The 22704-nt window shown below is 38.9% G+C and overlaps 1 protein-coding gene across 1 annotated transcript in view; it reads left to right on the top strand.

Moving 5' to 3' along the window:
- The first annotated feature begins 20928 nt into the window (after positions 1-20928).
- Positions 20929-22704, top strand: part of LOC132124159 (elongation of very long chain fatty acids protein 2-like) — a 165180-nt gene continuing 163404 nt past the window's right edge. Inside the window, exon 1 of the mRNA XM_059535024.1 lies at positions 20929-21072. Coding sequence (XP_059391007.1) covers positions 21055-21072 — 18 coding nt within the window. The 5' untranslated portion in view covers positions 20929-21054. The remainder of the gene's footprint in view (positions 21073-22704) is intronic.

Here is a 22704-nt window from a genome sequence, read left to right as displayed (position 1 = left end):
CAGGGAACTTAAATATAGTTGAGGAAAATATATTGTAGCATAATCTTGGCTAAAACAAGCAGATTTAATGCTTAAAATCTCTTAAATATCTCTGCTATTAAATCACATGCACACTGCAGGGCTACTGAGGCCACGCCCCCTAAATGCACTGTGCATTCCTCCATCACATGCACTGATGATTTCTTCAACCCTGGAGTACTGAGGACACACTTGAGCTTGCAAACTACATAAAGTGTAATGATGAGTAATATTTTACTCAACATTCATGTTTTTGTTATTCCGTGGAAGAATTAATGGTTCAGTACAAGAGTTAAAGTTTTAAAGTTCTACTCTAAAATAAATCTGATAAAAGATCATGTTGTTTACATTGTTTTACTATTTAAAAAAATAATTTTTGATATTTATGTTTGGATATGATAGTTTGTTGAAATTATCACCAAATTCCAGTTAATTTCTGGACACTTCCTGTCACAGTTGCAGGAGGTGAACGGGCTTTCAGCAAGTTAAAACTGGTAAAAAACTACCTGAGATCAACAATGGGCCAGGATAGACTAAACAGCCTCGCCATTCTGTCAATTGAAAGCCAATTGGCCAAACAGTTGGACTTTACAGATCTCATCACTGATTTCACAAACAAAAAGACTCGTCAGTGGGCATTTACTGGGATGTAGATTACATCTCATTTGACTTTTATTTATTTTTTTATAGTTGACATTTTTTTTCATTATGGCAGGCTTAGCTTATTTGATTGGTTTCTGAGGGTACAGTTGTCTCGTGTTCTCCTGTTCAAAAATAAATGTTTTTAATTTAAAACTTGCATCAGTATCATGGATCAAAATGTTAGTACACAAACCCGATGTAGCCTAAGGTTTAAAGGTATTTGAGCACAAGTAGGTTAAATAGATTTAAACACTATTTATACTTGTATATATTCAAATAATAAAAAAAAAAAATCATTCAAAATTTAATTTTCATTTTGCTAACCCGCATCGTACAATGGCATGTGTAGGGGGCCCACTGACATTGACAGTATACAGGGCCCAGAATTTGGTGCTACGCCCCTGCCCCAACTTACCATTCATCGTGGAAGTAGATGCCTCGGACTCAGGCATTGGGGCCATACTCTCCCAGCGCCATGGTCAACCGAGTAAACTGTACCCTTGTGCATTCTTTTCCAGGAAGTTAACGGCAGCCGAACAAAACTATGATGTAGGGCAGTGATTCCCAAACTTTTTTTCCTGCGCACCCCCTTCTATGTCCCAACCGGGTTGGCGCAACCCCAATCCCCACTTAAAAAAAAAAACACAACAAAGCTGTCTTTTATCGCCATATAAAGAGTCATGTTTAATCATGCGCAAATAACCAGAACACGCATGACAATAAAAACATCAACAAAGTTTCAATATAATGCAACAAATTTACACACAAGCTCCCACTTTTAAGAGGACGAGTGACAGACACAGGCTAAGTAACAGAAAGCACGGTTATTTTCAGCCGTGTAAAAGAAACATTGCCACGAATTCAAATGCGTCCCACCATGCTGAACACATTTTTTTTTTCAGTTTTACTTTTTTTTTTTTTTTTTACATTAATTTAAACATTTACTTAAAAAAACATTAGACTATAGCTTATATTTCTTATTATTTTATTAAATTATTTTGTGTTTCATATTATTTTCAGACATGAGCAGACCTACTCGCATAACATTAAGCATTTAACGAACACATACAAGCGCCCACTTTGGCAGAATTCAATTCAAATAGCCAAATCAACAGCCATTAGTTCGGTAAAATTTAGCATCAGAATGGACAAATTTGTTTTTAAGGGAGAAAAAAAAAAGAAATGTGAAAAAGGCCAGCGAATGAACACGTAGAAAAAATAATAGTCGCAGTATCAGTAGTGAAGGAGAGTGCTGGATTTTTGGTTTGCCCCGCAACTTACTTGAAGAAGTTCAGGCAAATGGGAACACCATATATTACTTAGCAATCATCCTTAATTGAAGAAATGTGGCAAAACATCTCTGGAGAGAACCTAATATTATTAAATTCGAATGCGCTTTCCATATTTGGATCAACATACATCAAGCTACATTTGTGAACGCACATTTTCTGCTATGTCGCGTCAAGTCATGCTCCCGTGCGCGTCTTACAGACTGCATCTTAAGCCTATGTTAAACTTTCCGCGTCCGCAGGGAGTCCGCTATGCGTGACGTAAACATCGTCATGGGAGAGTGTGTGCGGAGGCTCTGAGAGGACGAACGCGTACCTCCCATTTTTTATGACCGCGCGAACAGGTGCTTGTGGTCAGTAGGCTTCAAAAGCACAGTTGCACATGTGGAGGCAGTGTGAAGAAGCCCATTGCTACTCGAACCTGTGCAATCCGCTTGCACTTGGACTTGGACCATAATGCGGCCCAGTGGAAAAAAAGATTGAGAACCACTATAACACAACGGTTATGGAAATTAGAACGACAGTACATTGAATTAAATTGCAATGAAGTTACAAACGATCCACATCATTAAAGAGAATAAGCTCCGAAATAGATAAAATAAATAAAAACGAGGATCAATCTGAAACTTTTCAAGTGCGACAATAAAATTAGCCTACACACGATCCACAACATAATTAAGTTGCAAAGAGCATAGGCTCAAACATAAAATAATATAAAAGAGGATGCATCTGGAACTTTTCTAATGCAGCGCAAAAGTCGCTCAGCCTGCAGCGAGAGAGAGATTTCCTCAAGATTTTTTCTTCGCTCATTTTCTTTCTCTATTCTCGTCTCTGTTGCCTCCAAATCCTCACTCTCTCTTGGCCCCTCTCCTCCTGACTAACAACTTTATCATAAGATGTCCGACTTGACAGTTTCTCTGATTTCAGCCAGTTAAGCATATTTATAATATATATTATGGAATGAATGAAACTAGTTGGCACGCATATAGCCTAGCCTACAGTAGTACATAAAAGAAGAACAGTGTGTAGAAGACAGCATCTGTCTTCAACGTTTCCATCGAAAACTAATAAATTATAGTTTTTTATTTAAAATTAAAGCGATTACAAAGGAAATGTTTACTGTTCATGTTTTTTATTGTACGGAAAAAGCCATTACATTTTTCCTCTCGCGCACCCCCTGGTGGCACCTCGCGTACCCCTGGGGGTGCGTGCACCACACTTTGGGAATCCCTGATGTAGGGAATAAGGAACTCCTATCTATGAAAGCAGCAATAGAGCAATGGAGGCACTGGCTCGAGGGAGCAGTCCACCCATTCCAGGTGATTACCGATCATAAAAATCTGGAGTACATTAAAAGTGCAAAACGACTCAACCCTCGCCAAGCTCGATGGTCCCTCTTCTTCACACGCTTCCAATTCTCAGTGACTTATCGCCCAGGAAGTAAAAACAGTAAGGCAGATGCTCTATCCAGGCAGTATGATCTCCTCATGGACAACAAAACCCCAGAATATATTCTGCCTACATCGGTAATCATTGCCTCAATTACTTGGGATATCATGGAGGAGATCCAACGGGAACAGATCCAAGATCCAGCTCCTACCAACTGCCCTTCTAACCTCCATTACGTTCCACAAGGTCTGCGCCCCATAGTCATTCAGTGGGTCCACTCCTCAGTCAGCTCTGGCCACCCAGGTATCTCCCGCACTCTACACCTGGTACGTAACTCATTCTGGTGGCCTTCCATGTCCAAGGACGTCACTAATTACGTCAAAGCTTGTCAGGTTTGTGCTCAATCTAAGACCCCCAAAGAATTCCCCTCTGGACTCCTGCAACCTCTGCCCATTCCACAACGTCCCTGGTCTCACCTATCAATAGACTTTGTTACAGACTTACCGCTGTCCCATGGTTTCACAACAATCCTTGTCATCATTGACAGGTTCTCCAAGTCCTGCCGGTTAGTCCCCTTGAAAGGACTCCCCATCGCCATGGAGACGGCACAGGCTATGTTCCACCACGTATTCAGGAACTATGGAATCCCGGAGGATATTGTCAGTGACGGAGGCACCCAGTTTACATCCCAAGTATGGAGAGCATTCTGCAAACAGCTGGATATTAATGTCAGTCTCACCTCTGGTTATCATCCCCAAGCCAATGGTCAGGTGGAAAGATTGAATCAGGTATTAGGCAGATACTTACGGTCCTATTGCAGCAGAGAACAGCATCGATGGTCAGAATTCATCCCATGGGCAGAGTATGCACAGAACTCACTGACTCACTCCTCAACAGGTCTGACCCCTTTCCAGTGTGTCCTCGGATACCAACCCCCTATGTTCCCGTGGTCTGGTGAACCATCATCAGTCCCCACTGTGGATGACTGGATTCGTCGGAGCAAGAGGGTATGGGACAGTGCTCACGTCTGCCTCCAATGAGCTGTGAGAGTACAGGAACTCCAGGCTAACAAGCGACGTCAGCCACATCCTTCCTACCAACCAGGACAACGGGTCTGGCCCTCTACACGGGATCTCAAGTTGCGGCTACCAAGCAGGAAGCTCAGCCCAAGGTACATTGGCTCTTTTAAAATTCTACGAAGAATCAATGAAGTCACATACCAATTAGAGCTTCCTGCTAACTACCGTATCTCTCCCTCCTTCCATGTCTCACAGCTGAAACCGGTCCACACGGATGCTGACCCAAATCATGAGGCTCAAGAGCCACCGCCGCCACTGGACATTGATGGAGCACCGGCCTACAAGGTCAAGGAATTACTGGACTCGAGAAGGAGAGGGGGTCAGCTCCAATATTTTGTGGACTGGGAGGGCTATGGACCTGAGGAGAGGTCATGGGTAGCCGCCAGCGACATTCTGGATCCGTCTCTCACGGAGGACTTCCATCGAGCCAGACCCGATCGACCAGCGCCACGACCACGGGGACGTCCGCGCCGAGTGCCAGGAGGCACTTATAGGGAGGGGGATTCTGTAACGCCACGCCAGAAGAAGGAGCTCTTACCGGAGTATTGACTGTTCACCACTCTCTCTGCTTCTACAGTCATTTCCTGTTTGGGACTATTTAACATGAGTCAGCATTTTACTTCTTTGGAAGTATTGCCAGTCTACCTGCCTTACCGAGCGTTTCCCTTGTGAGTATTCTGACTGCCTGTTTGTTCACGAATCTGCCTGTTACCTTGTTCACGTCTCTTGGATTGCCCTTTGGATTTACTGTTTGATTGGACTGATGTTTGTGTTTGACCTGTTCACCTGCCTACTCGTCTCTGCCTACTGGATAACCCCTGTGTGTGTTGAAAGATCGGACTGCCCTTACGATATTGACACTTTGTCTGGTTACACGACTCTGATTGTAAGATCTTCCTTTAATAAACTCCTGCAAATGGATTCACATTCTGCCTCAGCCTCTTCGTTACAATACATTGAAGGACCATATTTATTAATTTATTTGTCGTGTCCTCGATCTTTATCATTGAGAAAACCTAAGATAAGCTTATTTTAAGCTTTATGATCAGTTTATTATGTGTACCAAACAAGCAAAGAAGAATTAAATAGGCTATATAAGGATGTGCAATAAAAAAATGATATCTCAATATTTTCTGGGATTTTTAGCCATAACCCAGTCAGACTATATTTTTCTGAGTGTGTTGGAGAAGCTGACACCTAAAGTTATTGATTTTCTTCACATTCTGCGTAGTCAGTTTACAGCAGTGATGGAAATTAATTTTTTCCAAAAAAAGTTATTTTCACCCTTAATGGGCATTTAATATTTTTTCCTAGAAGAGTGCATTATATTTAGCGTCATATTCTTAAATTCAATCAATAAAATGTCTGCAAAAAAATGATAAAATTTTACGAATATGAATTATACGAAATTCAGGGTTGTTACCAAACCGATAAAAATCATTACAAACAAAATGTATCTTTGCAATGCAGAGGAAACATGCTGCATCTGAAGAGGCATTTAGATGTATTTACAAACTGTTTAATGCAGGACATGAATCCTTTAACCTGCAGTTACAAATGCAGAAATAATGTTTTGATTTTTTAATCCTAAAACTTTGAATAGCCTACTGATATTTACAATTATAACGAAAAAAAATGTAAAGGTACTTTAAATGTGAAATGAAAACCACCAGTAGGTGGCATCAAGTCACTATTAAAGGGTTAGTTCACCCAATAATCAAAATTATGTAATAACCAGAGGTGGGTAGAGTACCCAAAAACTGTACTCAAGTAAAAGTACTTCTAGAAATATTTACTCAAGTAAAAGTAAAAGTACTAGTCTTGAATAGTTACTTGAGTAAGAGTAAAAGAGTATCGGATAAAAAATCTACTCAAGTAGTTAGTTACTAGTTACTTTGGGTCATATATACTGAGCCTATTTTTATTTAGATATATAGATAAAATGTATGTAATGTATGTGTGCGTGTATAAATGTATATATTTCATCAGCCTTTACTCCAATTTATGTAATTTATTATAAAACCCTGTCTGTTTACTTAAGTAACAGATATAGGTATCATGCCATAACATATTTTTAATACGACTGACTTTATATTAAATGTGAATTTAACATTGAAAGTTAATGTGATATAAATATTGCTACTAATCTTTCATTGTTCAGAAAGAGAGCAAATAACATTTACATTATTAAAGATAATTTTCACTGACAGTCTAGATTTCAATCACTCTCAGAAACTCCCATTAAAATCACTGAAACTGTTAACACTGTGAAATCAATATCTTAATTAAAGATTCGTACACACATCTGCACTTTGTTGTTTCTGACGAGAGAATTCGCCAGAAAGAGGTATTCAGTCAGTGAGCGAGTGAAGGAAGCACCGGCATTTTAGCGATGACTCATCTGAACGCCTCTGATTGGCCAATGCTTTAATAAGCTCAAAAGAATCATGTGTGATTTGTTATAATGCGCAGCACTGTATAAACACATCTATCTCTGGCTAAGCGCCAGCAAGCAATCACAGATCTGAATTTAGCAGCTGATAATATGACTCGCTGAACGTACTTGCACCAGTGTGATTGTATTAAAATTAATAAAATCTTAATCGGCTATTTTTTGTCTTTTGGAAGCTGCATTCAACTTGACTCCCCTCTGTTATAAGCAACACACGTACAACAAACTAATGTCACAGTGGTATCGTGTACTGTAATCGAATGTAGCCCAAGTTATTACCTGTTAAACAGTAGACAGCACACGCGGTGTTCATCTAATAAGGATCTCCATCGCTAGCAAATAATAACCTTTGCAGATTTCAATTCAGTGCAGTTCCAGCCACGTTTTCAAAGCTCTTTCTGTTCTTAAACGTTACAACTCCGAGTGAACCACTTCAGACGCTCAGTGCGTGCGGCAGGGAACTGAACGAATCATTCAAACTGATTCATGAACCAATTCACTCGTTTGCCAATTGGTTTGATCAAGCCTTTGAACAGAATTGACTCAAAAGAATGAATCATTCGCGAATGGGCATCGCTCATTGCCCAGAGAAAAGTAGACGGCGCGTTTGGAATAAACTGAAGCATTATAACATTTATTGCATTAAGATAAAGTAACGAGAGGAGCGTCACCCACAGTAACGAAGTAAAAGTACAGATTTTTCCCCAAAAAATTTACTCAAGTAAGAGTATAAAGTACCCATCTTTAAATATACTCCGAAAAGTATTCGTTACCCCAAAAAATTACTCAAGTAAATGTAACGAAGTAAATGTAACTCGTTACTACCCACCTCTGGTAATAACTCACCCTCATGTCGTTCCAAACCAGTGAGACCTCCGTTTATCTTCGGAACACAATTTAAGATATTTTAGATTTAGTCCGAGAGCTCTCAGTCCCTCCATTGAAACTGTGTGTACGGTCTACTGTCCATGTCCAGAAAGGTAAGAAAAACATCATCAAAGTAGTCCATGTGACATCAGAGGGTCAGTTAAAAAATTTTGAAGCATCAAAAATACATTTTGGTCCAAAAATAGCAAAAACTATGACTTTATTCAGCATTGTCTTCTCTTCCGTTTCTGTTGTGAGAGAGTTCAAAACAAAGCAGTTTGTGATATCCGGTTCCCGTACGAATCATTTGATGTAACCGGATCTCTTTGAACCAGTTCACCAAATCGAACTGAATCGTTTTAAACGGTTCGCGTCTCCAATACGCATTAATCCACAAATGACTTAAGCTGTTTACTTTTTTAATGTGGCTGACACTCCCTCTCAGTTCAAACAAACCAATATCCTGGAGTAATTCATTTACTCAAACAGTACACTGACTGAACTGCTGTGAAGAGAGAACTGAAGATGAACACCGAGCCGAGACAGATAACGAACAAAAGACTGACTTGTTCTCGAGTCCGTTCTGGAGAACCGTTTCTGTCAGACGCGTCCGATTCGAGAACCGAGGATCTGATGATACAGCGCATGTGTGATTCAGTGTGAAGTAGACTGACACACAGAGCGTCTGAACCGAACTGATTCTTTTGGTGATTGATTCTGAACTGATTCTGTGCTAATTTTATGAGCCCAGGTAAAATTTTAGATTTAGACTGAGAGCTCTCGGACTAAATCTAAAATATCTTAACCTGTTAGCCAGCACCCCCCATTATGGGACTCACAGCTGAAAGTGCTATACCTAAATAAGAAAAATAAGAAAAATAAAAAAAATAAAAATAGAAAAGTAAAAAAAGATCTAACTTTGTTTGCCAATTACAGAAAATCCTGAGATTGCTAGAAATGCAGCATTTACAATGAATTACGATGCAAATAAGTGCTGATGTGCTGATGGCCACTTATACAAATGGTAATAACACAAATGTGCCATAAAGTAAATAATCCACTCTCTCTATTCATATAGACGCGTTCATTTTGATAGCCGTGAACATGCAGTAATAGTGAGCTGATTTGGGCTGATTTGCACTCAAACAGATGGTAATCATGCAGATACATTCACATCAAACATAAAACACACTCTCACATATATAAAAACTGTTGAAAAATAAAACAAAGAAAAAGGCGATCGCTGTAAGTTCCACCTCCATCAGCTGACAGGTGCGTCAGAGCACGTCACGAGCCCTCAGGAGGGAGCGCCAAAATTCAAATACAATTCTTTCGCCTATCTTTCATTCATTCTTTTGTCCGGTGAATCATCTAATTTCTGTTTGTGACACTGTACGCTGCAAAACCATGCCGTTTTTTTACTACCAAGACACAGTTTCCAACCGTGAGTTATTCCATAACAGACGCAAACAGTTCTGTCGCTGAAGAACTGAAACGTAAACAAAGGAATTATGATCCATATTAAAACGTTATTGCTTTGTTAGTGATCTGTCGTCGATGCTTGAGGCTTAGATCTTTATAATGATACATAGTTTGTCAAGATTAAATTTGTCCCGTTTCATTTAATCTATTCATAAACACTGACACGTGCAAGTTGAGTGGTTTTCAGGACGAGGGCGTCGGGGTGCAGGCTAAAAGGTTAAACTGTGCTCTGGAGATAAATGGAGGTCTCACTGGTTTGGAACGACATGAGGGTGAGTTATTAATTACATAATTTTGATTATTGGGTGAACTAACCCTTTACAAATCTAAAATTACAAAATGTACTGCAGAGCACTTTACATCCAGTAGAGGGCGATATGGAGCATAATGACTGTGGGCTATCCAGGCTACTAACAATATAGCTTATAATTGGCAAAGTGAAGGCTCGAGACAATGCAGAAGGATGACATCCAGAATCATAAACGATCCAAGCAGGGCTCCAGACTATCATTTGAGAGCAGTGGCACCAGTGCCATTAAGTTCTACAGATGTTGGCGCCAAGAACAGATTTGGTAGCGCTGGGAGATGATGTGTGGGGGTATTCAAAATAAAGATAATTTATTTTAAAAAAAAATTTTGTTTATTGTTTATACAGATTTGACAGTAAAGCACTAAGCTTGAGTTAAGATGCATACATTGAAAGTCATTGAAGAGTGCTTGAATTTTTCTTTTATAAGGTTGTACACACCCTGAAATTAATTATGCTTTCGACTACCACAACACCATGGTTACAGTTGGCGTTATCGCTTCAGGTTTCCTGATGTATGTCCGCGCTGTTTATAGCAGAGATTTCTGTGCCGAATTCAACCATTCTCACTGGATCTCCCAGCCCTCTTGCATCTGTGCAGTAACAGTGTTGCAAAATCAACTTTGGCTCCCAAGTAAAGCTGTTCTGAGCTCAGACAAGTTTGTTTGCGTCAAGTTTGGTTGCACTGCGCAGCTGAAACTTAGAGCGGTTTAGTTTCGCTTTCGTTTCGATTGCCTATGATGTTTATCAAATGCAACAGAAATGGCAGAGCTTATTAGTTGAACAACGAGTAGGGTGAAGCTGCAGGCCCGGAGGCCCAGCTGCACACTCAGACCTGCACGCTCAGAGCAGCACTCCCAGACATATTGTTTTTCATACAGTGCCTCTTGCTGTTTGGATGAACATTTGTTTAGTAGCGTGCACCGTAATAATTTCCAACATTATAAAACTGCTAGCAAGTAGCAACATCATACAAGTGAGTAAGGTTATTAATTTTATTAAAGCGATTCCTGAAACTTATGGTTTTATGGCATAAATCAATGTGACATCTTATTGCACCAAAAAAAAAAAAAAAAACTAATTTTAGTATTTATTGATGGTTTAGATAGATAGTTTGACAAAATAAGCCGTGAATGTTGTTCTCCTCATTTAATTTCAAACATGTATTGCATAACCTATTATTGCTTAGTCAGTATTTGATTTGATAAAAATTTGTGTCGAAAGAGCATTATTTTATAATATTTACAGCTTGGTCTTGTTTTCTGTGTTATTGTACCATTCTGGGATACTTAATATGTTTTCTAACAAAATAAAAAATGTTAAAGTAAACATTTTAAAATAAAATGTATAATATATAATACAATTATTATTTGTAACATATTTTAGTACTATGTAGGTCTACTGTACGTATGACTATTAACTACTATTATTTCATAGTACTATTACTGCTACATTTACTATTAATAGTAGTAATATAATGTAAGAAAAATAATATTGCACGTTCTTTGTATTGTACTTTACAAATCTCAAAGTGCTACTGCCGACAATAAAAGTAACACAAGAACAGTTTAACAATTAGAAATAAGTTCTGTAATAATTACTAATAAGCTCTTTGGAATAAATTGTGGCCTTGAGTTTATTTTCATCAAAAAAAAAAAAGAGTCTCCGCCAGAACTAATACAGCACACCAATGCTGCAGTCATTTCCACTGTCCATTTTGTTCCACTGTCCAACTTCGAACTGCATCCTCTAGGGGTCGCTATGGGGAACACCTCGTCATGACCCATGTCTGAAGCATACATTGAAAAAACACCAACTTGTTGGCCGGAGACAGCCTCTGACGTCACTACCAGCGTGACTATAAACAGGCACCGGGAGAAGATGTCAGAGAGAGAGCCTTGGGAGGATGATGTTATATCTTTAACAATTTCTGATACTGAGGTTAGTGCTCTGCTGGGTTTTTACCCAGGAAAAGCAGGAGATATTGGAGGATGGTGAAGAAGCTCAGGCTGAGCCTTCTCAAATCTCCTGCTCTGCATATGTAGAGCTGTTGGAGGTTATGGATCGCGCCAGGGCAAAATTGGACTTGCCATGAAAGTGCGCTAACAAGGTGATGCTGTGAGGTTGTTTATCACAACAACAATAAAAAAAAAAAACTCGATGAGCGTTATCATTCTGACCATAGCCCTCCAGCTCAGGTGAGACTTCCATTTCTACCTGATCTCCATATAGAGATCAAAAAGAAATGAAAGAGGCCGTTTTCTTCTCGCATCCATAGGTTTATGCATAAGAGTTGTGCCTCAAGAGTTGAGGCTGAGGGCAGCAAACTGAAACACTGCTGGCGGGGTTATACAGGATACTCCGTCTGGCGCGTGCAATGATGACACAGTGAATAGTGATGATTTTCTCTGACCAATCAGCAGTCTGCTGTGTTTTCACGTCACATTTTAGTATCGCTTCAGCTCACTCAGAACCTCACCGGAGGTGATACGATAAAAAGTACCTGGAAGCAGGTACAGGTACAACTTTTGCACAGTGGAAAAACAAACAAAGTCGAGTCGAGCTGGTACTGTGTAGTAGAAAAGCGCCATTACACATAAATTAATCACATTTCTAATATTCAAGTCCGTTAAAGGATTTTTAGGCTGCATTAATTAGGAAAACCATAACTGGGAATACTTCCCATAACACACAACTTGCTACATTGTTAGAAGAATGGCATCTAGTCAAGTCAAGTCAAGTCACCTTTATTTATATAGCGCTTTAAACAAAATACATTGCGTCAAAGCAACTGAACAACATTCATTAGGAAAACAGTGTGTCAATAATGCAAAATGATAGTAAAAGGCAGTTCATCATTGAATTCAGTGATGTCATCTCTGTTCAGTTAAATACTGTCTGTGCATTTATTTGCAATCAAGTCAACGATATCGCTGTAGATGAACTGACCCCAACTAAGCAAGCCAAAGGCGACAGCTGCAAGGAACCGAAACTCCATCGGTGACAGAATGGAGAAAAAAACCTTGGGAGAAACCAGGCTCAGTTGGGGGGCCAGTTCTCCTCTGACCAGACGAAACCAGTAGTTCAATTCCAGGCTGCAGCAAAGTCAGATTGTGCAGAAGAATCATCTGTTTCCTGTGGTCTTGTCCTGGTTGTCCTCTGAGACAAGGTCTTTACAGAGGATCTGTATCTGCGGCTCTAGTTGTCCTGGTCTCCGCTGTCTTTCAGGGATGTAGAGGTCCTTTCTATGGTACGTACTGGATCCGGGTGACTGCAGTGACCCTCTGATCTGGATACAGACTGGATCTGGTGGCTACAGTGACCTCGTAATAAGAGAGAAACAGACAAATATTAGCATAGATGCCATTCTTCTAATGATGTACCAAGTACATAGGGTGTTATGGGAAGTGTTCCCGGTTCCGGTTTACCTAATTAATGCAGCCTAAAAATCCTTTAACAGATTTGGATATTAAAAGCATATTAGTATGTTATGTGTAAGCCAGGTTAAAGAGATGGGTCTTTAATCTAGATTTAAACTGCAAGAGTGTGTCTGCCTCTCGAACAATGTTAGGTAGGTTATTCCAGAGATTAGGCACCAAATAGGAAAAGGATCTGCCGCCCGCAGTTGATTTTGATATTCTAGGTATTCTAGGAGTTTTGAGAACGTAGCGGATGTAGAGGATTATAATGTAAAAGGAGCTCATTCAAATACTGAGGTGCTAAACCATTCAGGGCTTTATAAGTAATAAGCAATACTTTAAAATCTATACGATGTTTAATAGGGAGCCAGTGCAGTGTTGACACTACCGGGCTAATATGGTCATACTTCCTGGTTCTAGTAAGAACTCTTGCTGCTGCATTTTGGACTAGCTGTAGTTTGTTTACTACGCGTGCAGAACAACCACCCAATAAAGCATTACAATAATCTAACCTTGAGGTCATAAATGCATGGATTAACATTTCTGCATTTGACATTGAGAGCATAGGCCGTAATTTAGATATATTTTTGAGATGGAAAAATGCAGTTTTACAAATGCTAGAAACGTGGCTTTCTAAGGAAAGATTACGATCAAATAGCACACCTAGGTTCCTAACTGATGACGAACAATTGACAGAGCAGCCATCAAGTCTTAGACAGTGTTCTAGGTTATTACAAGCAAAGTTTTTAGGTCCTATAATTAACACCTCTGTTTTTTCAGAATTTAGCAGTAAGAAATTACTCATCATCCAGTTTTTATATCGACTATGCATTCTATTAGTTTTTCAAATTGGTGTGTTTCTATGCTAATATTAGTCTGCTTCTCTCTTATTCCAAGGTCACCGTAGCCACCAGATCCAGTCTGTATCCAGATCAGATGGTCACAGCTAGTGCTGGGCGGTATACCGGTTCATACCAAAAACCGGTGTATTTTTTCGTTACGATATAAATTTTTAATATACCGCCATACCGATGTATTTAATTACTCAATGTTCGGAACGAACGTTATGCTGCGCCGCGGCCGCACGACTGTTTCAGACAGTCCCTTTACAATGTTGCACTTCTAAGCAGCGACTGCAAGGCGTGGTGAGGGTAAACTCAGCAGTGCTCTGGTGTTACGTTACGCCTGTTTCACACATAGTCCGTCTGCAGTGCGTATTAACGGATTCCAGCTGCACAAGGTTGCTGTCCTCTGCAGCGGTACGTCTGCAGCAGTGCAGAGATTGTTAAGGTACCGAGTCTATTTTTGCTGTGCTGCAGGTGCTGAATTAAAGTGATAGCGCGTTGTTCGCAGGAAAAATTAACATGGATTGACATGGAAACACAGTCATTTCACAATAAATGTATACCAATTAAAGCCTGCTGTGTTTCACACGCAACACATGGGTTATTGGCTAGGTTTAAAACAAGAAAAAGAGCACTTTTAGATAAACAAGGAAAACATATATATGTTCACTTTTATGGAGGCAGAAAAACAGTTCATTAAGACCCATGGGATTGCTTTTGATAAAGATTTAAATACAAAATGCACGAGACTGTTTCTGTCTGTGGTGTTTAAATTTTAAATATTTTAACAAGAAAAGTAGGATAATTATTGTGTTTAAATGTTTTGCTGCTTGCTTGAGCAGCTTATTATACAAACCTAGAAGTAAAATGCATGAATGATGTGTTGTTTATATTTATTGAGTTTAAACTAATGTCTATAACTATGAAAGATTGTTACTGTTCTGTGATAAAAGACTCACAATGCTGAAAAAAAAAACAATATATATATATATAACATGATATGAAATCAAAACAATGAACAAATGTTGTGTTTGTGGACAAAACAGCCGCGGTCAGTAGCGGTCTGCAAATGCGTCCTGTGTTATAGCACAATGCATATGCACTGCAGGCGGAGTATGTGTGAAACAGGCGTTACAGCCAAAAAGAGGAGCTGGGTCTGTTGTTTGGAGGTTTTTTGGTTTCCAAAAATCAGACGTCGACCAAACATCCATTTTATGCTGTCGGGCTAAAATTGTCGACAAAGGCAGCAACACGAGCAATTTACTCCAGCACCTTAGCCACAAGCATGTCTTGGAATATCAACTAGCAGAAAATGCATTGGACACCTGATTATGCATGAAAAAAAAATGTCATAAACCGGAAAACCGGCATAATTTAGAAAAAAAAAAAAACGTGATATACATTTTTGGTCAAACTGCCCAGCACTAGTCACAGCAGTCACCCGGATCCAGTATGTATCCAGCTCAGTTGTTGGATCAGCACGTCTATAGCCCTGAATGTCAGAGGAGACCAGGACAACTAGATGAGCCCCAGAGACAGATATCTGTGTAAGACCATGTCTTGCCTTGGTTTTTTCTCCATTGCGTCACCGATTTTTGGTTCCTTGCAGCTGTAGCCTCTGGCTTGCTTAGTTGACATTTAATTTCCAGCGATATCATCGACTTGATTGCACAGACACTATTTAAACTGAACTGAGCTGGATGATGACATCACTGAATTTAATGATGAACAGCCTTTTTGCATTATTGACACAATATTTTCCTATTTAATGCTGTTCAGTTGCTTTGACACAATCTGTATTGTTTAAAGCACCATATAAATAAAGGTGACTTGACTTCATCAGTCTTCATCAGTTTTGTTGTAATTTCCTTGTTAAACATTAGATGGTAGCAATTTACACAAAGCTGTGTTAAAAGGAGAGAGAGAGAGAGATGATAATATAATTTCAATATTGGTGTATCAGAGCATATATATATATATATATATATATATATATTTTTTTTTTTTTAAATGGCTAATATTTTACTGGAGTAAATATCTTATTTTATTCAGTTTCCTTTCTTCCTTTCATTGCAAAAACACTTGAACGAGCTGTGTTCAACCAAGCCTCACACAGAACAATCTCCTTGACAGCTATCAATCTGGCTTCAGAAGTGGATATTCAACTGAGACTCCCTTGCTCTCAGTTGTTAAAGCCCTAAGAATGGCAAGATCGGAATCCAAATCTTCAGTACTTATCTTGCTTGATCTGTCTGCTGCTTTTGACATGGTTAACCACCAGATCCTCCTGTCAACCAAGGCAAAGGGCATCTCAGGATCCGCACTCCAGTGGTTTGAGTCTTACCTATCAGATAGGCCCTTCAAAGTATTTTGGAGAGGTAAGGTGTCTAAGTCACAACATCTAACTACTGGGGTGCCTCAGGGGCTCAGTTCTTGGACCACTTCTCTGTCTACATGGCATCATTAGGTTCTGTCATTCAGAAACATGGCTTTTCATACCACTGCTATGCTGATGACACTCAACTCTTCCTCTTATTCCATTCTGATGATTCGACGGTAACTTCTCGCATCTCAGCTTGTCTAACAGACATTTCCTGCTGGATGAAGGACCATCACCTTCGACTCAACCTTACCAAGACAGAACTGCTTGTGGTTCCAGCAAACCCATCGTTTCATCACAATTTCATCATCAAGTTAGGCACATCAACCATATCTCCTTTTAAAACAGCCAGAAACCTTGGAGTTATGATTGATGATCAGCTTACTTTCTCAGACCACATTGCTAAAATTGTCTGGTCCTGCAGATTTGCTTCATTCAACATCAAAAAGATCACACCCTTTCTTTCGGAACATGATGCACAACTCCTTATTCAAGCTCTTGTTCTGTTCAGGCTGGACTATTGCGATGCTCTTTTGGCAGGTCTTCCAGCCTTTTCTATCAAACCTTTACAATTAATCCAGAATGTGGCGGCAAGATTAATTTTTAATGAGCCGAAAAGAATACATGTCACACCTCTGTTTATCAATTTGCACTGGCTACCGCACAAAGTCACTTTTACGGACTTTTTAAATTAAATGTTCCCTCCTGGTGGAATGACCTGCCCAACTCAATCCGAGCAGCTGATTCCTTAGCCATCTTCAATCGGCTTAAAACACATCTCTTCTATCTTTATTTGACCCTCTTAACTTTAGCACTCACTATTCTAATTCTATTATTAAAAAAAAATCTAACTAGCTTTCTAATCTTTTTGTATTCTATCTGTTTTCTTAATTTATTATACAATTAACAAAAGCAAAAAAAAAGAATGTCCTCTAACACTAGCTTGCTCTGTTCTTTTTCTATTCTGTCTGTTTTCTTTTTATTTATTATATTATTTAAAAGCCCTTGCTATGTATACTGCATTTCAGTTAACTGAGCCTTGTTATAGCACTTGTATATCATAGGTCTTTTGTTTTTGATTGCTTCCATTGTCCTCAAGTTGCTTTGAATAAAATTGTCTGCACTCTTAGAAAAGATGTGTTAAAAATGACACAACCTGTGTTAAATTTTAACATATTAATGGGTGAGTTTGGGACAATGTTTTTTGTGTTAATTTTTACTCATTCATTGTGTTGATGATTTTAACACAGTAAATGTGTCAGAAATGTTTGCACAAAGGTGTGTAAACGTGTACAATTTAACACATTATGTGCTGTCCTTCACTAAATACATCATGTGTAGAATTTAACACATTATGTGATGTCCTTCACTACATACATTATGTTAAAAACCATTCATGAAATTCTAAACAAAATGTTTGCGGTTGACAAAATGAATGGAAAAATCATTGGTTGTGTAGCTTATTGTCAAAATATTTATTATGATGAAATATCAAGAATTACATTCATGGAACTGCAGAATATACGGTATGTACAATTTTAAGCAATCAAACGGGAAATGTCCAACACAGGCCAAAACAGTTATATTCATCTCATTAGATAACATGACACATAACCTCACCTTCATAATCATTACACTGGTGGCCAAAAGTATTTTGAAAGTCTCTTTGATGCTTAAAAAACATTTCTTATTATCAATGTCTGTACTCCATCTTTTCCACAGTATAGGAGTAAAAGTCATTATCAAAATAGCCTTTTAAAAACCAACACAATGTTTTTGTCCACCTCTGGGAATAAATGAACTTCTCAGAAGACTGGCTCCTGATCAGAACTTGACTGACAACATCAGAATGTTCCCTGGGGCCCGTTTCACCAAGCAGGTTCAACCAACTCTGAGTTTAAACTTGAACTCTGAGTTGACTTACCCTGAGATGGGAAACTCTGAGTTTTTGGTTACAGAACAGGTGAAATGAGTTGGTTTAATCAACTCTAAATTGACTGACTGTGAGTTAAGTGCGCGTGTACCACAACTATAAAAAGCCATTATCAATGGAGCGCCGATATTACGATTCAGCACGGCAATAGCACCCGCCAAAAAGCCGTCTGCATACTGTACTTCAGACTCAATACAAATGTAATTCTTATCAGTGTTATAATATCACAGGTGAAAACTGGCAGAACGTTAGATTAATGGACTAATAGCTAATAATTTTTATGGTATCTCATGGGCCAAAATTATAAAATAATAATATTAATAATAATATTTTAAGTGCATTTTTCTTATTTTACACATGATCTGCCAATAGAGTAAGAAAAATATGGCAGTGGCCATATACACTAAGTGGAATTAACATACTTTCTTAGCGATAGATCCTATTTACAGTAGGCTAAGTGCAAGTAGCTCTAGATGCTATTTACAGAAAAAGTGTACAGTGAAAATCATGATATTCTATTTACCATGTAAAAGTAGCAGTTCTTTGCAACAGGCTAAGTGTAAATAATAATTAGATGCTAGTTATCCTTTATACTGGCAGATACATACTAGGCCCATTTGCACCTCAGTATTGTTATACATTAACAGGATGCAATAATAACAGATTGTAAATGATTTTATTTATTACAATTATAAAAACTTGTATCATTATTAAACACTCGTTAGGCACTTTACTTCCACTTTTAGAACATTTTGTTCTTTTTTATTGAAAATAAATTCTAATGTGACATGTGATGGGAAAAGTGAGAAGAACGAGCTCGGCAAAAGCCGGACTCTAATCCAATCAATCGCGTTATAAGCTAGTTTTCCATGGCCAAAACATTATTACCTACACCATTGAAGCCGTTATTCACATGTGTCGTATTTAACCTAATGTGCCAATGGAGGGTGTAGCTACAGTAGATTTGAACTTAGTAATAGACACTCAGAATAATCTTGTTTCCATTTGCATAATTTTTATTACCACACTGGCATATAATTTTACTTAAGTAAAATGCACATAATTTAGACCCCCCCCCCCCCCCCCCAGGAAACAAGACTAAGTATCTTATATCATTTTCTTATATAGAAAATCAATCTTTATTTTTATAATTGTTTATATATATGTACTTGAAAAAAAAAAAACACTTAGTATGAAGAGAATTTTTCCAAATGAGGCATTTTCCCAAAAAGACAGCTATTGTAAGCAAAAAAGATTAACGTTACATCTTACCTCAGGAATCTTGCTAGCAGTCCAATGAGCGGGACATGGTGCGAGTTGTCTCCTCCGAAGTAAAAAGGTGGTTTTGACGAGCAGTTTTGAGCAGTTCAAGGGTTAGTCATAACATAATGAAGCGATTATGACATAAATACAATATTTTCTTTACAACAATACAAAAGTAAAAAGAAATTTTATGTCGCTGTTCATTGGAGACTAAAAACTATGGGCTGACTGGATTCTGTTCAAAGACCCTTACGTCACACTAGCTAATTCAAATAACGGATGTCTTTAAAAACTATACACATAAAATGTTAAGCACATCGGTCTACACATATTGTGTTAAATAATGTGTGTAAATACACAAGTTGTGTTGATTTTTAAACTACACATGCATATGTGTAAAAGAGGTTATTCTTTTCTACACATTTTTATTCAATATTGACGCAAAATGTGTAAATAACAGTGTTACACATAAAGTGAGTTATTTTGTAACATCTTTTCTAAGAGTGTGCTAAATGACTAAATGTAAAATTTATTAGTGTAGGCCTATATTTTAGTTAAGGCTTTATCCTTACATAAATGTTTATTTTTTTATCATAACAAATAAAAGACATATTTACTCCTGTAAAATATCATTAAAATAATATATACTGACATGAGATGAACAATAAAATGTAAAGGCTGATTTGTTTAATATGAAGTGGGTCACTTCATGGTGTCCAGCATGTTAAGGTCACACAAGACTAATACCACATCTCAGTAACACCCTTTTATTGGAAATGTTTTGCTCATAACTAACTGTTTATGACCATTGCCTTATTCACTCCACTTGGTTTCAGTAAAGTTCAAATCAAATGCAATATTTGCCAACACAACATATACAAAAAGTAATGAGATCATCATTAACAGACAGATTACTAGTACTTTCTAGTGATAATAGCCAGGCTTGTCATGTACATGGTGTTCTTCAGAAAAAAAGCCAAATTTAAAAAGACTTCATAAAGACATACAGGTCATTCTCAAACACTGTCCTTTGGAAGGATACATTTCTATTTGTGTTTCAGACTATGCATACATGTATATCCCTATTCTCAGTACTGGAGTCATTGCAGGGACATTTGCCTGTGTAAATTTGAGCTGCACCTGACAGAATTTACTGAGTTTTACATATGCAAATGTGTATTCACGGATAAGTGGTGTATTCACAGATACACAATGGGGTTTTACAGAAGAGTTGTGAACATAGTGAGGACGTGATTATCCATTAGGCTACTTGAGGGAAACGAAGAAGAACCTAGAAAGCTAGAGGCGAGATAATTAATACAAACGCTAGTGCATACAAGTCATGCAACATTCAAATCGTTTTCTTTCATTATATTTATTAAATCACAATGTTAACTACAGCTTGGAAAATCTTTTCGAGATGTTCGTGTTCTTTTCTGAAATCCACGTGGGCCCTCGCAGGGTTTCCTTGGTTCAGACTGTGAACCCGTGTTCTGATAGTCTATGCCATCTAACAGTCAAGACATCCCCACTTCCATTACACTTTTAGGATCACCGCAACACTTTGTGTCACTGACTCTCCAGCCCTTTCGTGATCGGACGCGCATTCCTTCGTAATTAATTCATTCCACAGCAGAGGAGCGAGTGGCCTCGATCGGTCTACAGTTTCCAGCTGTCCCATATTGTTTTATGGAACCAGTAGATATGGTAAGGACCGCCGTGTTCACTTGTAATACTTGTTTTTCGTGGCATTTTCTGATTGACGAGAACATTGGAATTCCGGTGGATGCTGAGTGCATCTAGTACTTCTAGTACTAAATCATATCCGAACTTAAAAACACTTCTTTTATTTCTCTACGTTTGTAATGCAAGCATTGTATGCATTTATGTTTTGTCTATCTGTGACTTAGCTTTATTCAGAATATGTACTGACTAGAACACCAATGTAGTAAAACTCTGTAAACTTATGCTGTAAAAATATTTTGTCGGCTAAACTAAGAATTTTGCTTTATGATGTTTTATGTGTTTATTAACATCTAAATTGATCGGTTTTATTCAACAACAAAAAAAGTGCAATTGTATTTTTAATGTAATTTCTATACCCCTTGTTACTTCATATGTGAATTATACAGCTATGAACACTCTTCTCATTGCTCATTCTGTGGCATTTGAGTTAAATTTTATACACTTTAACTGTTCATGCTCTTCTGAGGAAGCTAGGTTCTCTTTCATAGGTCACTTCGATGCTGCGGTGATGTCACCGTATGGGAACAACTTTCGGTGTGACGAATGTCTTAAGCCCTATACCATCCCACCAATAATATTGACCAAATAGTGCTTGGCACTGCCCACGCATGCGTACACATAGTATACCTGGGTGCCATGAGCTATTTCGATCAGATTTCATTTCCTTCAGGAAATCTGTGCCCTAAGTAAATCATCTCGCATTCTCAGAGGTTATTTCTTTGAGCAGTGTTAACTCCTCTTCGCGGACGCGATGAGTTTTCGGAAGTGTAATGAGCCGTGTACCATCATGGGGGGTGACACTCATGAAAGGTGCGTAGTGTGCTTGGGCTTACATCATGGCCGACGCATGCGGCTCTCTCCCTCCTAGTGGACAGGAGAAGTGTGATTCCCCCTCCTACATTGAGCTGTTGAACATGGTTTCCCACACGTTGGACAAACTGGGGCTGGACTGGGAGGTTGAGAAGGTTGAGGCCCAAACTTCATCGAAGCTGGACCACCGTTTCCTGACCAGTCGTACACCTGCACAGCTCCGTAGGCCTTTCCTGTTTTTCCTCCACCAGGAGGTCTCGAAGTCCTGGAAACCTCCTTACTCGGACAGTGGCTATTCAGTGATGCTGCCAGTGGAAGAGACTCTCGGCAATTATCTCGCGCCCAATTCGGCCACGACATGGAAGTCTCGCCCCCTTTCTGCTGCATCGCTCCACTCTATGGTGGTTCTTCAGGCCTACCAAGCAGAGCTTTTAAAGGAACTCGACAAAGGAGAGGGCATCACACCCGAGGCTGTGAAAGAGCTGCAACGAGCAACAGATTTGGCGCTGCGCGTTACCAAACATACTACTCGAGCAGCGGACCGTTCTATGGCTGGGTTGATTACGGTTGAGCGCCACCTTTGGGTTAATCTCACTGACATTAAAGAAAAGGACAAATCTTTTCTCATGGATGCCCCTATTTCTAAGGATGGTCTGTTTGGAGAGGCGGTCACTTGGGTGGTGGAGAAGTTTAGGGCAGCGAAACAGCAATCAGCCGCTTTCCCCCAGCTGATTCCCCGCAGGCCCAGAGAAATTGAACGGCGTCAGGCGGCGGCGGCGCGTT

Source organism: Carassius carassius, chromosome 42 (genome assembly GCF_963082965.1).
Source record: "Carassius carassius chromosome 42, fCarCar2.1, whole genome shotgun sequence".
NCBI classification, from domain to species: Eukaryota; Metazoa; Chordata; class Actinopteri; order Cypriniformes; family Cyprinidae; genus Carassius; species Carassius carassius.
Note: the sequence above shows the minus strand (reverse complement) of the source record. Positions and strands in the feature narration are given on the sequence as shown.